Consider the following 20,209-nt stretch of genomic DNA (forward strand, 5'->3'; position numbering starts at 1 on the left):
AATTCTTTGGAGGATCTTGCATTTTTCTTTCTTCTTAAAAAGGGTTCTTTATCATTTCGTAATGTTTCTTTTTTAGATGTCTGAAGATTCCTTTCTGTACACGCAATATCGTACGCAGATATTTCTTAAAAAGTATAATTGCGATGCTATTGCGAAATCATCATCGTAGATGCTTTAAGAATTTTCCACGATTCGAGTATTTTTTAGTAACTTTTACCAAAGGAATCTTCAGAAGGAAGGTTTTTTTTATGAAAATTGTACGACATTGTAACGACCTTAATTTCGAAAGCTACCGGAGACGTTTCATTTCTACTGTCGCGATAATTCAGCGAACAGCATCTTCTCGCGCTTCTCGTAGCTTCCTTGATAACGCTTTCGACGACCGGGAAAAGTTCTCTGAAATCGAAGGAACGTGAGTTTAGCCTAGAAGCGGCATTAACGGGATTCGCGCTATGCCGCTGTATTTTCCCCGTGTCATCGTTCTTATCTTCCTTCTCCGGCCTTCTCGCTCTTTCTTCCTCTCTAAAGCTGCAACCTTTCATTAAAAAACACGCTGTGAAACGACGTCGAAAGGAAGCAAACAAAACTCTTTCTTTGCTAATGTCTTCCCTACCTTTCTTGTTTCTTCTCGTACGGAAGAAGCCAGCAAGGAAAATCCTGTTTACGCTGCCGTATTCCTCTTGCCCGTTTAGCGACACGACGCACTCTACGTTTCTTCATTTTTGCTTTTTTACACCTTCTCGACCATTATCCTCGCCTTCCTCCATTCTTTTACGTCTCTGCTCGTTTACCATCGCCACGCTTCTGGATACGTTCTCCTCGCTGTCCGCTTTAATGCACTCGAAATCCGGCATCCTTAATTCAATCTTTCGTTAGAAAATCCAATAAGGAGCTCGTCGTCGTAGCTGCGAACGAAGAGAGCAAATCGGACGCTTCGTTTCGGCATACGGATCCCCGTTGCAACGCGATATTAGCGTTTTAGAGCGCTTGAATAATTCCATAGCGTACGGCGCGACCTGCTAGTCTTATCTCGTCGCTTTAGTAATTTTCCTGGGGATGCCGCAATCGTAATGCTACCCTCTGAGCCAGCTGCTCATACGATCTCTTCGCCCCTAGCGTCACCTCCCTCTCTTCTCTCTCTCTCTCTCTCTCTCTTTTTCTCTCTCTCTGTCTATGTATCATTTTATCGCACAACGTTGGTTTACTACCGCGTTTCGTTTTAGATATTTATAAACGCATTCGCGATTCACTTTGCAACTCTGTTCTGTCTCTTATACGGCGAAACGAGTTGCGAAACGAAGGCTGCAATTTTCTTGCGGCATTACGCGAATTTGCGAGTCGCTGAATTATGCGGATGTAGGAGAGCGGTTGTTTAACGTACAGGCGTGGGTTGGGAGCGGTTGAAAATGGTTTTAACGGAATGAAAAGAAAAATTCTGTGGCTCGATGGGAATTATCTTCTTCTCTCGTAGTTGCAGCACCAAATCCGTCAAAATGATGGATTTCGTTTTCTCTTCTCTTCGTGATTGTTACGAGCGTACAGGACTTTGTAACAATTAGACTAGAAGCGAGATTAAGTGGTTAATTTGCTAGATTACAGGGACTCTTGCTGAGATCGAATCTCGTTAGGATGATTGCTCCAGCCTTAAGTATAACACGTAGACAGTCATCGATCGAACATCTTATTGCTTCTCCCTAGTGAAAAAATTGGGCAAATCTGAAGGGGAAATCGTTCGTCTTATAATCTGTATGTAAGATTCTTTGCTGAAATGTTTCTACATACTAACACCGAATTCGCTGTATGAATTACAATATACAAATGTTGTTTATCGTCGTAAACACTTGTCAATATATTTTAACACAGAACTATGAATCTCGTTTGAAAACACATAATCTTCCTCGAGTACCTTGCATAATTGTATCACGTATCCGGAAAGTTTCTAAAGTTTCAGGACTGACAAACGAGCCTTTACGTAGACGCAGGAAATAATAGGATCGAACAGATGGCTTTATCGGATCGAAAAATGGCTAATTCGAGTTCCTTGAACTAGCACTGGTGCAAAGTAAAAGGAAAAAATGGTTTAATTCATACGAAAGTACGGTCTGTTGGTTTCAACCTTCGCAAATCACCGTATTCGGGAAACCAGGCATGAAAGTTTCAACAAAAATAGAAGCTTCGCGGCTGCATCGCAGTCGGAAATCTTTTGCAAAAGTTTCGGCGGCGTAACATTGCGTCGCGCCAACTATTTTCACCCGATATTTTCTCTGTTCCCCCGACTATTTCCTCCCTTCCCCGACTTTTATCATTTTTCTTTCCGGTTTCCCCCATTTTTTTTTCTTCTTCTCTATTCCCAGTACGTGGCAACAGCCCGAAATTTTTATTCAGTAAAAAAATGTCTCGACAAAAGAGGCAAAGCGTATTTTTTTCGCCTTCCCGCCAGCCGGCACCGCGATAAATCACGCGAAACGTCGCCGTGAAAATGCATAGTCCCGCCAGGACGTATCAACTCTCCGCCAGCTGACAGCGGCGGGGTCAAAGGCCAATTATAGTCATCGTCAAATCGAAGATGGCAACGATTAGCGAAGAAGGCGACGCACCATATCGCGCGCTTCTGTATCTTCTTAAATCGTCGTTGAAAGTAGAATCATCGGAAAAAGATATTCGGCGGATTCGAGTCAAACGACCGAAAAATTCATTCTATCGGATTTCTTCGTCGTATTTATTTATTTGTTTCATTTAAATTTATCTTACGTTAGTTACGAAATACACGCATGTATCCCGTTTTGAATGAAATGGTTGCACGTACATGTATATCTTCGTTTGGACGATAGATGATATTATTTTGAAATTTTTGTTTGCGCACTGACAGGCTACGGGAGATATAAATTCTGGCGGAATTTCGTTCTTTTTCCGCTAGAATTTTTACCATCGAGCATTGTTGCTATCCGACAGAATCACCACCTATCAAAATAAATATTTCGAGTCAAATCGATGCATATTATCGCGTTACCGCTAGGGAGTTCTCATAGATTTTGTTTTACGTTCTACGTCTATATGTGTGCACGAATTGAAAGCTATTGCTGCGCGAAATTCCCAAGTTTCGCGGTATTTTCGACTCGTAAATCTCAGTGTCTGGTTCCGTTGCTTTTCTCGATTAAAAATTTACATTCACCTTCGTCGAATCTTAATAACGAATAATCTCTCGAGACGCGAGCCAATGGGAGACCAAATCGATCAACTGCGTTTCCTGAAAATTTCCCGCTTCTAACGTCAAAGTATTTCCGTATGTCGATCGTTTAATTCGTCCAAAACCGAACGATTATACAACCTCGATGGTGTCGATCAATTTGATTTCTTAGTGGTTCGTATCGGACGCTATAATCGCCCCTTTGTTACGAGCTACCACCGTCGTCACTCTTTCGAACATATTTAATCGAGTTCATAACTCTGTCTCCCTTTCTAAATTTACGTATCGTGGGTAGACTCCGGCGACGCTTATTTTATCAAAAAAGTTCCACCCCGGGAAGCCTTTCAACGATCCATTTGCCCGCAGGAACGAACGTCCTTTCACAAAGTAGTCGTCGGTGGATTCATGGAAAGTAAGGTAAGAGGGAGGACATTGTTCCAGGGACGATGCGATCTATTTGCCTTTCGGATAAGGCGAATCGTCTCCCTTTTCCAAGACACCGCAAAACGATTCGAATAAACTAGCTACTCTACTGCTAAAATACGATCAGTTTTAACTTTAACCCAGAAATACTATAGCCGGCCATATATAACCGCGTTCGCCATTTATTTGTGTTTCTGCTGCTTTTCAAAGATCCTATAACTTCCTTCTATTTGAAAAGGTCAAGGCTACTCGCAGTCGGTTGTTACGGATCTATGTTTATTCAAAGGTTGTTGCTTAGAATTATGCTCTTCGATCATCCGTATTTCGCTTCCATTCGGTCTCAGGGTTACGGTATTCAATATCAGCAGAATATTCGGTGTCGGTATTAGATTATTAGAATCAAACACACGATAAACACTTATTAAACACGACATAGTACCACGCCAGGAAAATTTACTTATAATTCTCAATGAGAATTGATCGCAAAATACATCCAAATAAAAATGAAAGTACTAGGTTATCCGAAAAGTTTCTTTCGCTTTGTGAAGAAATAGACAGACAACGTTTTTTTGTTTTATGTTATTTTGTCGAACCATTTTGTTCTGTCGAGATGAACACTTTTCACAGACTTGGTTTGTATGAAAGTGCACTGTTGTAAAAAACACGTTTGCGAAAGAAAAGACACTTTCCGGACAACCTAATAGAATCGCGTATAGACGTAGTATTTAACAGGGTTAATTAATTCTGGAACTGTCATGTCAAATCCATCGTATCCATCGATTGCTTTTTACAAAATTAGTAATAATTTCCTTCTCTCTCATTTACTTTCATCGCGTCGCTTCGATTAACGATGGATCTTTCGCCTTCGTTTCTTGATAAATCTCCTTGCTCGAGTCGGTTCTCTTTCGTCTCAGATATATTGCTTACGATTAATCTTGCGTTTTAGAAGATTTTATTGGCCGAGCCATCGAACGTGCAGCGAAACGCTTCCCTCTCGCGAGATTTGTTTCGTTGTAATAGGCTTTGTGTTGTTCGCCACCGCAACAGCCACGAATCATAGAGAAAACGGTTTATTACCAGCAAACGCGTTCCTTTTTCTCTCATCCATTTCCTTTTCCTCTTCTTTCGTTTCACATTCTTCTCAACTGGCGCCTGCTTCTCTCACGTTGAGCAGCGCACACGTTGATAAACGCGAACCACGTTGCCGGTCACTACGTCCTCTCCTTTCTCTCTGCCGTCGTTTTACTTTCTTCCAGTCGCCGGTGGAATTATTCTTATGAGAAATAAGGGGAACGCCGGGGCATTTGTTAAGCAGCGAGCACCGCTCGACGTTTTTACGATCGTCGAAAACGCGCGGAGCAAGACTTTGAAATTTACGGCACGCTTCACGACCGTCCAGACGTAATCTGATAAATTTAACGCATAGATCGGCGGCGAACCGCGCACCGAATGCTCGATCACGATCGCGACACGCTTCCGCGTTTATGCGATCGCAAGGTCGTTGCTGTTGTCGCGTAATTTTTAAGTGATTACGAAAGATTCAGTAGAAAATTGAGTTTATTTGTCACAGTTAGGTTTTTTATTACAAAAGATCACAAGAAGGATTGTTCGGACCTGTCTCGTACCGTCAAGGAGGAAAGCTCGGTGTGGGTGTGCCCTTTTGAACTCAGAACGCGGATTTGTCGTCCACGCTTTTCGGTAGAAAAATGAGGGTAATGATCCGCGATGCCCATTGGTTAATAAATGAAGTTGTAAAGACAAAGAAAACCAGATATGGCTCGTGGGCATCCTTGTTCATGGGAAAAGTCTGTTATCTCGCCAGACACCTGCTTTCTCCGTAATAGGTAAGAGCGTGCAACAAACATAAGGACCATCCGTAAACCGAAAATGTTTATGCGAAGAGAAATGAAACTGAACAGATTCGGTTTATGGTATCTCCTTAGGCCTGTTGCGGGTCAGTGTAACAATGGGTAGGTGTTGGCGCCCAGACCAGGAGGAATCTCGCAAGGACCATCGCATCTGGCGTAACACGTGCTAAACAGAAATTCGATCCGTGACACTGCAATTGTTCTGTAATATTATAATTTTATAATATCGGCGATAAAAAGCCGACAATCGAGAAGCATTAGGACGCTTGTCTCGCGTAAAACGCGATAATTGACGTTGATTGTTATATCAGATCGTCCAAAAGTTTCCTTCGTTTTATAAGGAAATAATCGATGCACAACATTTTCCGTTTTATGTTATTTTATCGAATTACGTACGATCCATTTTGTTCTATCAAAATAAAGATCACAACGTTCGACAGATTAGGTTTCGTGTTTGCATAAAGATGCGTTGTTGTAAAAGACGTGTCTATAAAAGAAAGACACTTTTCCGACAACCTGATAGAAACCATTAATCGCGTTGTACTTGTGCAAGGTAATGGATCAGAGTACGCAAAAAGCGTTGCAAAATTTATAGGAAAATAACGAATCAACGAATTATACGTTAACGCTCTGTGTTGATTTAACGAGCTTTCTTTAATTCGTGTGCAAATATAGTACAGCGGGATAAACAGTACGTACCATAAGATAAAAAGCTGCAACAGAAAAAGGAAATGCGCGTCTGGCAATTTTATCGCCTGTATCATTATCTTAGTCACTTGAACGCTGGTGTCTTAGTACCTTTTTACGGATTTACAGAGGCAGAATAAATGGTAAAGGCTGTATCGAACCAGATTTTATGCACTGTACCGAATTAGTAACTGCATTAGCTAACTTTATTAAACCGTAGTTTATTTGACGCTTACGCTCGCAGCTCTATTTTGCGATAGCCTTAAAAGCTAAATAAAGAGAAATTATTCCAGCACTTGCGACTCCTTTTTCACTATATATTCCGCGTAGAATTCATATTAATTGGCCCTCAAATTCGCTGTTATAACCGAGCAGTTGGGATGGCAATTGGCGTTAATTTCAGCAAGTAGAAACGAGTATCTCGATATAAACGAGGAATATTAGTTTAAGATCAACGTTTACGAGAAGACTAAAATTATTTTAATTTATATCTCTCTTCGTTGTATGTCATTCATCGTTTAAACTTGTCAATTAATGCTTAAACGACAAGTGTCCGTTTTCTTTTTAAAGTCCGTAGCTCGTGGATCTTCATTGAGTTAAGCGATGAAGTCAGGTTTTCTATTAACGACAAAGAGAGAATAGGTTCTAAGAGAGAGATTTCTTGTGGAAAAAGCTAAGCTTCCGATAGCAGTTGACGTATTGCCATACCGGGGAGAGGCTGTTCCATCGATTGCTCTTTTCTACCTCAGTTTCTACCGATCGATCGATTGCTTCGTATAAAACCCGTTTTCGTTTTAATCTGCAAGCACACGGAAACTCTAGAAATACAAAATGACTGACGCTTGTACGCGATTAATATACAAAAAATGTGTTGTAGAATAGAAATACCATCGATGGAAAGCATTGGTACTTTTAAAGTATTTTCTCCTTGCAATTTATTTCGACGCATTCCGAAATATATAAAAAGTAAGCCATATTCCTTGACACGAGTTACTGATAAAGATAACCACTGCATCGTTTACTCTTAAGATCTGCGAATTACCTGCGCGTACACAGAAAATTCGAGACGCTTCTTGGCTCGATCCAGCGATGAAAATGGAAGAAAGGAAGAAAAGAAGGCAGGTTACATCCCGCGTGAAACACGGAGAGCATTGAATGGAGGAGGTTCGCGGTAGCGATGAATTAAATTTTTTCCCCGACGAACAAAGGAACGAGAGGGTGGCTTTTTCCTCTCTCAGCGGAGATCGACGCGAAATTGAACAAAAGAGGGAGGGAGAACTTTTCGAAACCGGGAACGAACGGAAGTTGCGTTGGTCGCGTCAAAGGAATTCGTGGCATAAAAGCGACATGCAATAACGCCAGATTATTGAAATTTAATAAGAATAGTCGCGATCGATTACGAGTTACAGATATCGTTTCGTGGATACGTTTCATTCAGACGATACAAACAATTTAACATCGGCTATGATGTTAACGCGTTCATCGTTACGATACGCAGATTTCTACCGATCTGCGTATAATCCCAACAATTCGTTCTCCTTCCCACCTCTTTCCAGCTCTTCGCAGCCAACTGGTTGTCCGTGTGTTTGTATAATTCATTTTGCAACGGTACATGCATAGCTAATCGAGGATTTATGGTACAGGCGAGGGCAGCCTGCCTGCGTTAAATTCCCATATTAATAATTCCGCGCACGATCGTCCAATGCTACTGCACGGAATGTGTTAAATTTCAACGGGTGTCCAGCTTGAAATTATTAGGACTTAACTTCGGATCGAATCTACGTGTGGACACTAATGTCGATAGAATGATCTTGCGATACAGCGATGTCGTATCGATCGATCGTGTGCTATCGGAGATGTTACGTTTCGTATCTAGGTGAATGTGCATATCGGAGAACTCGATACAAGATTGAATTTATTGCGTCGGTAACTATAGCTGGAAGTTTTACCGATGAGATTTTATATCTTTCTGGAAAGGAACTCTGGCGATTTTACGCGTTGCGAGAAAGATGCGTATGAAAAATCGAGAACACGAGGAATCGAAATATATCTACATCTCGTGTAACGTTTAACTTAATTAATTAATTATTGGCGCGAAATGTTACAGACTCTAACATGATATACGACGTGTCTCCTTTTCTTCTCATATCTTTTTTACGTAATCGTTCAGAATGATTAATAAAAATATGTTGTACGTACCGCGTATCTCTTTCTTTTCCACGCAGCAATTAATGTGGCGAACATACGTGATAAATACGTCGTATGAATGTGTTTTAACGACAGAGTCTTAATAGATTCCGCGTTAGCGTCTAAAAAAACTGGATATCAATGATCGAAGATTAAAATAAATATTGTAGATGATCTAGCCAATACATCGTTAAGCGATAATAATTTTTAAGTTTCTTGCAAATGTTTCTTTAAAATAATCGTTAACTATTGCTTGCAACTAATCTCGATATAAATTCTTTGTTTGCAGCCCACCAAATTGAACGTATACAAAAACGACGCGGAAAGCTGGGACTACACAACGCCGACGCTGGGTGAGTTTCTTCCACAATTTCTTAGTCTTTTTTATCTCTCCGTTTTCTCGTTTATTTATCTATTTTTTCCCTTATGTTCGCTCGTAGAGAACACGCGTTCTCGCTCCACCGTTCTCAAGCATTTTAATCATTAATGTCACGTAGCAGGGGCTGCGTGTACGCGCGCACACAAATTTCTCCATGGACCGGAATCGTTCCTTTTCTTCGCCTCTATTTCCATTAGACTCGCGGTAACTGAGAATTCCTTCTAATTCGGTAACATTTTCGCCGACCTGTTTTTCCTTTCTCGCGCTTTCTCGGTGCTCGTGCGCACCCGCGAACACAGAAGAAAACGGTAATTGGATAAAACGTAGTCCGGATGCGAGCTTAGAAGGTTTCCGCGTCCCTCGTTAAGTTCACGTGCGCGCGCTACTCGACACGCGGAAACGTTGATCGAACCCCGTAAAGAATCGTTGGAAAATCCGAAGAAAATAATTGAAACGGCTGCTGCGATAGACAGCTCCACTTTCTGATGCTATTTATTAAATCAAAGAAAATCGAATGATCGAATCGGTCAAAATTGAATCGCCTCTTGATACGTGCTGCGAATTCACGGTCCGCTGTTATTTTGTAACGAACGTTTGCACTTTTCAGTATAAAAATCGTAATACGAGTCGCTTATTTGCCAAATTATCGCAAAACAAAAAGCAGAAAAAATTAATGAAATTACACGAGACAGGCGGCAGTCGAGCGCTTTGACACTAAAATTTCAAAAAGCGGAATTAACCGCTTTGGCCTGTGAACGGCTAATCCGCTGATATAGCCCGTACGCACGAATATTAAAACCGTATTACGCGATTCGATTTACGTTTCCATATAAATTTGCCAGTAAATTTCAACGTCATGCGAGTTTCACCGGCGGATGATTTCCATTTCTCAGCTCGTTCGCAGAGGTTGAGCGAAACGAGGAACGATTCCAGTCCCGTCGACACGAACGAATCATTCTCGTCCATCGCTAGTCGCATCGATTCATACCCGCGTGTTACATCGGGCAAACGAGGCGAACGATTCACGCAACCAGACACGTCGGATGTGTCGTCCTTTTACGGGGAAATCGAGACAGAAATACGGAGATACGCGCGGTTCGCCGAAAGCACTGCAGTCGAAAAAAGAAAGAAGAGTCGATAGACGCGCCGTGGACGCGCATCGCGTCGTATCGACGTGTGTGCGATCCATTGTAGCGAAACGATAAAGGTACTCGTTAGAGAACCGTGCTCTCGATATTTTTCCGTTTTAAATCACAATTACTCGATGGCAATTTATTTCGTGTCGTTTCCCGTCGCAGATTGCTGCCCCTTCCACCAGCTTCGATGCGATCGTCCGTCCTCTTTCGACCATATCCACCTAGAATTATCGTTCAGAATTCTCCTTCGACCTATTTCGAATTTCCAACGATTTCGATATACCGAACCGAGTATCGCGCGAAACTTTTCACGCTAGTTACGTTCGCAAGGTACAGCAACATCGTATACAGTGGCTCGAGAAGATATTCGAACGCTTGTTAGGCGATCTACTTTGAGATTTCATTAATGCTAATGAAACTAGACTACTGTGATTATATTGGCCGAATTTGAAACGAGTCTGGAAATGTATATAGAAGTTAGAAAGCATTTGCTACAAGCATACGTTTCACGAAAATTGCACAAGTATTTATACAGCTCCATCATCCACGCTTTTGACATTTATCGTGTGAGACACTTGTTAAGATTGCTCTTTACCTGTTATACTAATTTTCTACTAAATATATGTTCGCAGTAAATATCTTGTAACTTTTATATACGCTCTCAGACTGCTTTCAAATTTTATCGGTATAATAATCAGTATAATAAGACAGTCGTGCCTCGTTACAACGTTAATTAATTTTCGAAATGTTCCGTATAATGCGAATAATCGCGATAATTGAATCTCGTTACGAATGCGAATGAAATGTAGAAATGTTTCGGTATAAAATAACGGTACAATACACGCAATATGCATATTCATAAAAGTTTTCTATGGTAAGCGTTCAGGTACTTTCGCGAGCCGCTGTAAATAGTTTCTTTTCGTTGCATTTAGACTATCGAACGTGTCGATTATCACGCGTGTAATTCGGAACGAACGAAGATTTAGAGCAGAAAATGGCAGAGCTACCACTCGGGGCTAATTAAGAGAGAAAATTCCATCGTTCAGACTTTAGACGGCTTTTTCTTTGAGATTGCGCGAATCTTGAATTTGTTAGTCGTCCTAGATCTTTCTTTCTGGGCCTTTCGGTGATCTTAATTGTGCTTACTGAAGTTTACACGCCGAATTTAAGTAGAAAGGTAATTACAATTACCGAGATCGCGATTGACTGAAGGAATTTTAAACGGTGTGCACGTTCTGCACTTTGCTCTCGCGATGTCTTGCCTCGAACAACGTTGTTTGAATTGACCCAAGTTTCGTGATGAATCTAACAAAGTTCTCGGTGACTATATTCTTATAGGTCGAGCGAAGCTCTACTTCGAAGAGATTGGAATTACTATCCAATTATCATCAATTCCTTATAACCTGGCGCAAGTTTCAGGATTAAGGTCCCCGAGATTATTAATAGAATTTACCAACTCGACGATTCTTATTTCAATTACGATTACATCGATCACTGTGACAGCAAGTTCTCGAAACGAATGATTAATTAAAGAGGGTAAAGTGGCTGATTAATGTTCGATGGGGAGAATTCTGGAAATATTTACGCGTCGAAACGGAGGTAACGAAGATTTTAGCAGCGAGATCTTCCATCTCGAGATGGCGCGTTTCAACGATAACCAACGATAACTACGCGAAATGTCATGGCAACTCAGCATTTACCGACATTCACATTTCCAACATTGTATTGTAGCTTAGAAACACAGGTACAATGTTGCGTTTAACACTTTTTTGAAGAACAAATCGTTTTCCTAATGCTCGGTACCCACGCCATCGCGATCGCAACATTTGCATTCAATGCTCGCAATCTCCCATTCGTCCTGTTTCAAATACCACTGTGCCCTATGATCTCAACAGTTCTTGCTTTACACACACACACACGTGCATCGACCAGTGATTGTAAAAGCTGAACCTTTAACCTCGATCGCGATACATTGCTAATAAAAACGCTGGAGTAGGAACGAACGGAAGAAATACAATACAGAAATGTAATCAGTGGATTTCTATACATCTATGGGAAATTAAGCGTGCAAAAATTCGCAAAATGAAAGTAATAATACGAAGGTAAAAATATAGAAAATGTTCGTGGTACAGTAGCTGTTACACCGTTCGATAAGCGAGACAAATCCCTGTTCTAAATCTTACTCTTTCGATTTTGTTCGTGAAAATATGCATTTGCTTAAATTATTCGCAGATAGTAAGCTGGTAAGCAAGTAAACCGAGCTTAGCGATCAGTTTCGATCACCGTTAGAATGGCAAAAATCTTTGACACTGCTCCAGCTCGACTTGAACAAGCTGACACGCGACTTTTCGCGCATCTAAACGATCTCTCGAAGTAATTAAACGCGTAACAACCGCAAGAAGTTAGGAACGAGCGAGCGAAACGGTGCCGCGGATCGCGTGCCAGGTATAAAGCTGTGGATGCGATTCCACCTAAACGACAAGCAGACACGAACTCGTGGAATTCGGTCCAATTACACGCAGGCTGACGTCGCGTCACTCATACCCGACACGAGTACTTTCCAATGTACGAAATTTCTAGTCCAGCTCTTAAACTCTCGAATTCACCGAGTAATTGGTCCGGCGCGACGCTACGGTCTTCGGATCTTCTGGATCTTGTGGAATCGGTCGAAGGATTCGCGGACGTTCGAAACTGGTCGACTACTCGCCAACTATTCTCTTCTCGGAGTATTTTCCAAAGTTCTTCGGTGAAAGACACAGGAGAAAGTTTGCGAATCTGTTAGGTCGTTAAGAAAGTCTCGGGCTGCTTCAGGCTAGAAGCAAAGTTTTGATACTAAGATAACGGTGTTGCTCGAATGATTTTTACTTGTTGAAGTTTCCAATATGGGCAGTGATTCTGTGTTTGTTGATGGAAGAATATTTGGAAAGTTCCTGGCTTTATTCCCGCCTTGTGTGCTCTCCTTTCAATGCCTCTAATCTATTAGCAATTTTTTACTTCCTATTCGTGAAACAACCGAGTCACCGCTGTTTTCCTGTTCTCTGATACATTAACGACCGAACAGCGAAATAACGAGCAAATAATATACGGATCAATACTATCGCGCAATAAGAAATCTGAAAATCTAAAGATCCGAGAATCCAAAGATGATATTCATGATTCTTGTCCCCTGTATCCTCCTCCTCGGTATCCTCTGTGACCTCCTGAATTTGCTCATTCCCATCATCCTCGAATCGGGAAATTTTCCACGAAGTAGATTTTTTTTTTTTTTTTATTTCAGACGACAAATCGTGTCGACCAGTCTAGACACTGAGAATCAATGGAATTCTAGAGAGTATCGAACAATCAGACAAACAGATTTTTCTTTTTCTTTTTCTAAGCAAATCGGAGAAGGGACGCGTTAACGCGCCTAATAAAACACGCCTGATAACTTAATTCCTTAGTGACAACGCTGTGACTTAGACAGATTTAGTGCGTCAAATTCAATTCTCTGTCGGAATTGTTGGCAGTGCGGTTGGCTGGCGAGATCATTTCACGCCCTACACCACATTCTTCGGTCTATCACGCGTACATCCTATCAAGTAAGAAACAATTAACGTCTCGTAATCTCTCAGCCTTCTAAAATACTCATCATACTCGCTCGAATCTATGCAACAGCAGTCTAAGACAAATCCAAACAACGAATCCAGTTATTTATGCCGCTTCTCGTAAAACCAGCAAATAAATTTAAACGCCAAGACAACAATCTTTATTCAGTTCCACCTTCGATCATCTGTAAACTCGAATATATTCATAAAAGTTTGCTATACAGCAAGCAAGTTAAAATATTTTCGTAAGTGACTGTATTTCGTTTTAACGAATGACGTCACGAAGAACACAGATCGGTAGATCGGAGCAGTAGATCAATTAGGTTCAAGAAGAAGATAGGTGGGGTCGGTCGGTGTACTTCTAACCTTTTCTCCGTGTCTATCCGAACTATCTTACGGATGAAAGTTTCATTGGATCGAAAGGTATAGTAGATTCGACCTTTTTTCCGCAAAGGAGAAGCGGCCGAGTAGCTGATCGGCAAGTTTTCATGGCAATCGGCAGCTGTTCGTCGCGATACCGATCGACGTGTTTGCCCCGTGGCATCGATTCACCGCTCGACACGATTAAATCGAGAGTCGAGTAGTGGTCTCTCCTGGATCCTTGTTTGAACAACGAAATGAGAATCCGGAGAGAGGAGGCGAGTTTCACCGTGTAATACCAGTGATCGCATCGACGTTCCTGTCGTTCGAATTTGATTTTCCGTTTCGCGTTCCCTGGAAACTTGAACAGCCATTAAAATTAAGATGAGACGACTCGCTTCTTCTTGAGTTCATATTCTTCACAATAATAATTCTTCTGAGAGTTTCATTCGGTTGTGTCTAATATTTTTCAAGAATAATATAATTTTCCTTGTTCGGTTCTTAAAATCTATTGATTGTTTTTTGTTGTTGTTGTTGTTATTATTATTAATTGATTTTCCAAAAGATAACGCTCCTCTTGAGAGGATGTTCCAAATTTACGCGATAAAATTAAGCAGGTATCTCTTTTTGAAGTATCACAGGGATAACAGTTTTTATACGAAGTTAATTGAAATTAATCCTTGATTATTCATAAATCGAAATTGTACGAGAATATTTAGAACGTACCGCGTTTAGTACCGGGAAGATCTAAATCACCTGATCGACTATGGCGAAACAGGAAATAGCTTCAGAAGCCATCATATTCGCACTCTATATGTTTCTGCCATTAATACGCGAACTGTTCTATTTTCTATATTAACGCTATATCGTGCTATCGACGTTTGTCTATGAAGATTTTAATATTCGACGAGCATTCGATGCTACCGTTAAAAATGACCGTTGAAATATCATTAAACCAATTAAAATTCTATCAAAGTAACAATCGTTAAATTTATTTTCTTATTAATCACAGTCGAGAATTTTTTAACAAAAAGAATTAATACTTTTGGAACTACCAAACGACAGTTTCTTTTTACATTGTATAGTTTTGTTTCTTCTGCGTTTTGCACGTGTTCCGTTAGTCTCGGCGAAAACGATAGAGAAATAAGAAAGCAGAGAGGCGCGATTTAGATGCGTAACACGTGTCTGACAATTTGGACCCACAATTGTAGATTACCCGCATGTAAATGTCGAGCAGGTAAACGTGGAATATAAATAGAGAGGATACTTTAGACTCATTTGTCACGTGCTCGAATATATTTAAGTTCGTCCCGCTGTTTGGTACGACGTATGCAGCTAGATAATGTCACGGGGCTCTGATACACTTTTATAGAACTTTGGATCTTTCCCGCATCGGTAACATCGCCACTCTTCATACACATACAGAGATTCCTTGCGACTTTGCCAATGACGGAAATTTCCACGTTGTTAGGCAATGCCATGTGACAACCGTGTCTTTTATCGATTCTAAAAACCCATCAATGCCACGTACCAAAGAAAATCTTTTTATATCGTTGAAATCGTCAGAAACACGGTCGCAAGAACTGTCACGATAAAACGTTTTACCCAAGAAAAAGACTTGTGCGTTTTATCAATTTCGCATTAACGTTATACATAGAGAAAGCTTAAAGAAGCATCGTCAATTGTATAAATTGAAAATTATTGCATCGACGAGACGTTTTATCGAACAAAGACTATTCAAGGCGATTACAACACAAAGATCTTAATAACGTGCGCTCTCTCTCTATTTACCTCTCGCGGTAACGTAGCAATTTGCCGCGGTACTCGATGGAACGTGTGGAATACGAGGAACTCTAAGTAAACTGCAAACGCAGTTACGTCTGTCGTCGAACGAGAGACAACCACATAGATACTCTGGCACGAGGCAGAACGAATCGAGAACGTTTCGAATCGAGCGGATAGGCAGGCATTCTGCTCGCTGTCAGATCCACGTCACTGGTGCCACTAGAGTGTAGCACGCAACCCCTTAAAGAAACGAGCCGTCGCTTCAAGAAGATTGGCCAGAATGATACGCGGCAGCGGGCAGAAACTCTCTCGGGCTCGAACCCTCCAAGAATAGCGGCTTTTAACGAGGCTAGTTAATCTCTCGATCACGTTAGCTCCAATTTTCCGTCGTCGCTAAGCGCGACAGCCGATCCGCTGTATTTCTCTTTGGCACGACGATTCGTGAACGCGATTAGTAGCCCGCGTTCGTTTCTCGTCTGGTCGTCTATAGGCCCAGGCCGTATAAATGTCGCGGAACCGTAGCTACCCAAGAGAGTGGAACGTCGATGGGGATAAGAGAAGACAAAGCCAGACGAACAAACGAGTCCGTTGTTCGAAGTATATAAAGTCAACGAGCAACGGAACAAAGAGGCGAGCATAGTAGCGCACGGGAATTCGACCGAGAGTTGCCTAGAGCCAGCTTTGGTTAACGAGTTATGTTCGAAATATATAAATCTCCGTGTCGTGGCAGAAAGGATTTAAGTTTCGCGACGCTATCTTCTTTCGGTCCGTATCGAGCCAAGAAACACCACGAACACGAAAAAGACGACTCGTCGTCGTTGGCGAAACGAGAATAAGCTTCGTGTCTATGAGATACAGCGAGAAAAGGGGGGACGGGGGTGAATCGAAAGTCAGTGATCGATGCACTTACATAAAACTTTATGCCCTCTATTCGGCGATCGAACGATGGCACGTGTTCCTCGAGATAAATGGCGCGAAAAATCAAAACGCGAGATCAGCCGAAATGAAGCAGAACGAGGTCGTCCGCTGATACGATGGTTACAGCTAGCTTGGAAGCCGCGGTATTTTATTTCAGATCGCGGCCAAACTGGAAGCTACGTATATACGCGCGGTAAAATCGTATCCACGTAGGTCGAGGAGAAGGTTAATAAACTATCGATTCTACTGGTCGCTCGATACCTAGAGCTTGTTACGCTGATCGTGGATTTAGCCCGCAACGATCCTGTGTGTACGATAGATACCGTTGAACGAGCCGGTTTTCCTAGTCGAAAGCGATTGGACGTGTGCCCGTGTTGATCCTGTATAATAAAATATTCAGATCTAACCGAGAGACTGAGAGAAGCAAAAAGAAATTTCATCGCGTTCAATCGAATTGCGTCTCAAAGGTTCGTTCTTTCTTTGTCCTACGACGAATTTAATATCCATCGATATCCGTGAAAATTCGTCGCCCGTAAGCAATGTACTTAATAACGTTTTAACGCCGAAACAACTCGCATTATCTTAGATAGGATCGAATTTAGAGAGATAGATTCGTATACTTGGAAAACTTATTAACGTTACGAATAACATAGCGCAAATATATAGCGTTTCATATTTTGCTCTTTTTCTCGCGGAACATTTTCATCCACTATGCGGCAAAGATCAGGAAACTCGTAAACGCGAAGTTGAGGATGTTTGGTATGGCGACAACGAGCATACCGTTTCGCGATTTAAATTAAACGGGGTCGCTACGAATATCTGGCATGCGATAAAACATAGTTGGACAGTCAGTCATAACAAACGCGTGTCTCGAATCTCACTATGTTTCAATACGTTGCGCTTAGAAGGCTGTTTCCTGTAGTTTCTTGCGGATTCTAGGAATCAAAAAATTCCTGTCATATTTCTTACAATGACGTAAAACATATTTTAACAACTACTGACGTAATATTACATTTTTTTACCAATGTAATATGGTTAGATCGATCAATTGTCGATGATCCTTAGAAACAAATTTCTTTGTATTTATTTAAATTGGCAGTAGTGATTTCCTTAAACGTAGAAATTTCCAACTTTCGTTTTAAATTACGACGATTTTAAATAATATCGGATCTCTTCTTTTTTACTCTGTAAAAGAAGTCTACAAAGGAGGATGAGAAAATTTCAACGTAAGTTAATTTTGTCTTAAGTAAGGTTGCAGAGATAATTGGGTTCCACGCCGTCCCACGCAATAGATGCGACTGACGTCCGCAGAAATATGTTCTGTATTTCCGAGGCAATTCGTAGAAAGGCACATCCATTTTCCTATTAGTTGTTGGCACGCGGAATCTCAAAATGTCAATCATATTAGAGTACATGCGATCATACAAAGGAACGTTGGCTTATTCCTACTCGAAAGACTGATTGCCTCGAAATCGATTTGATTGCGAATCCACATATCTTTGTCAGGCTTCCATCTCTCCTATATATATTCCAGTGACTAACCATTTCTTTCCTCTTTTTTCTCTTTCTATAATATTCCTCTATAACAATTCGAACCGACTGAAACGCTAACGCTCGAATAGAAAATCCTTCCAAAGGTTTCACGAAGGTATCTGTTTTACTTTCAATGTCGATTTCAATCGATTCGATCGCCCACGATAGACTTCTGTCGCAATACCAATCGTTCCAAACTCTAGTAACCTAAAGTTTATATGACTCCACAGGCGGCTTCTCTCGGCCAGTTCTTCGATCACCGAAACTCGATTCTATTCCTCGATGTAGAAATTCGTTCTAATCGCTGTCAAACGTTTGTCGAACGATTCTCTCCTTCCGAAAATTACTCAGACCCAAGACCATTAATTTTGTCATCCGTCCAATGCTCGATTTTTCACGATCGCCATTCCCAACCACCTGGTCCTTTTTTTATCTGGAATTTTCAAGGCGAGACATTTTCAAAAAGTCATCGTTCAACTTGAAGCTGGCAACAGGTGTCTGGACGAAGCTCTTTTTCTCGTTTTCTTCGCGGCGACTAATTAATTAATTCGTCAGGCCAGTAATATCCCGCGCGTCGTTGTCCCAAGCGAAACACGACGATATTTGCGGCGCGTTACAGCGAGCTTTTAGTCGCGTCAGGTTAGATGGGCATCGTCGTCGAATTAAGATTCCTCGGAAGGAAATGGAACGAGCTCGACGAAAGATCTGCTGTGGCCTCTTCGGTCCATCAGCGTCGCTTGCGTTAGTTGTTTCGACTTCAGTCTCTAAATGTACGCGAACGTTTCAAATGCGAGTTTCAGAGGTCTGTGCGAGATCTACAAACGAGATTCAAGAGACAAAAAGAATAGCAAAGCGACGAATAACCACGAAATGAATTTTTAAACCCTACCTTTTTCTTTCTTTCGTGTGTTTCGATTTCGGCAGCTTTTTGCACGCCAGCGTATCGTTCCCCTGGGATAACGCAGAGTCGATTCGAAGAGAACGAGCTTATGGAATATACGAAGCTAGAATATTCGGGAAACACTTTCGATACAGTGGTTACGTACTTTCGTCGATGGTCGATGAATATCGTTAATGAAAGAAGAAGATAGAATTTTCGAAGAGTTATTCTTGCTTGAGATCGTTACACGATTTTCTCTGTATGTAAATAACGAAAACGTTTAAGGTTCTTGCATCTTTTAGATGGTTTATCGACGGTTGGTTGCTTGCTTCGGCACAAAGGCTCGTTTGTGAATTCGGGATGTTTTTTTGGAAGCGTCGTTTCTATCCATGATAAAACACGATCAACGATCCTTCCGTTTCGGTAACGAGAATATGGGAAAAGCTTTGTTACAGGACCGATGTTATAGTTCAAAAAGGTATTCGATGACTTTAGGATACAGAGGATTTGTGTTGGGATCTATAAAGCTTTTTAAAAGCGGTTTCATATTTTACATGTTGCGTTGCCCCGAAACCATTCGGCGTTCGTTCCGATCTACCGAAATTTTCGTTCCTTTCTGTTTGACCGAAGAGCATTGCGTTCATTTCATCTCCGTTCGAAAATTTCTTGTCCCATTTAAAAAGTATCCACGATGGGATTTCTTTTATTCTAATAATTTAAAGAAAAGTAACACGCAAACATTAATCTCGTCGTTAGTGCCAAACTTGAAAAGATCGTCGCATAAGGAGAAGGATAACGAGTAAATCTTACCTAGAAAACGTCTACGATAAAATTGGAACGGTCTCTTAAAGTTGTCCCGTTTGGGTGCCAAGGTCACGAACAAAGAACCAACGTTGAAACGTTTGAATTCCTTCGGATAAATTGTCCAAGTACCGAGCGTTTATAAAGCTGTGTAAACGAATCGATAACGAATCGACGAAGAAGCCACCGGAAAGCGGGATCGTGTCAACGTGACCGTTACCGAACGTGTCGAATTTACGGCCGGAAATTCGACGTTTTATCTCGTTGCTTATTTTACTTTCCCATCGCGACGAACGTGATAGGATAAAGTAACGATCGACTAACGAGAAATCAACGAAACTGGTAAACAAATTCGATGAAACGCGATACATATACGTCATAAAATATGACGACTCGTTTTCTATTCTTCAACGAATGAATTTATACAAGCACGAAATTGGTAATTCTATAAGTTTGACGAAAAAGTTCGACAAAAGAAAGC

At 41.2% G+C, this 20,209-nt stretch overlaps 1 protein-coding gene across 2 annotated transcripts in view; it reads left to right on the forward strand.

Annotated features, from left to right (window-relative positions):
* Sm (heterogeneous nuclear ribonucleoprotein L) overlaps nucleotides 1-20,209 on the forward strand; it is a 154,029-nt gene that overhangs the window by 94,187 nt on the left and 39,633 nt on the right. For both annotated transcript variants that reach the window (XM_072005177.1, XM_072005178.1), the window contains exon 6: nucleotides 8,642-8,705. In XM_072005177.1, the coding sequence (XP_071861278.1) occupies nucleotides 8,642-8,705 (64 nt within the window). The remainder of the gene's footprint in view (nucleotides 1-8,641; nucleotides 8,706-20,209) is intronic.

This window comes from Bombus fervidus, chromosome 6, assembly GCF_041682495.2.
Source record: "Bombus fervidus isolate BK054 chromosome 6, iyBomFerv1, whole genome shotgun sequence".
NCBI classification, from domain to species: domain Eukaryota; kingdom Metazoa; phylum Arthropoda; class Insecta; order Hymenoptera; family Apidae; genus Bombus; species Bombus fervidus.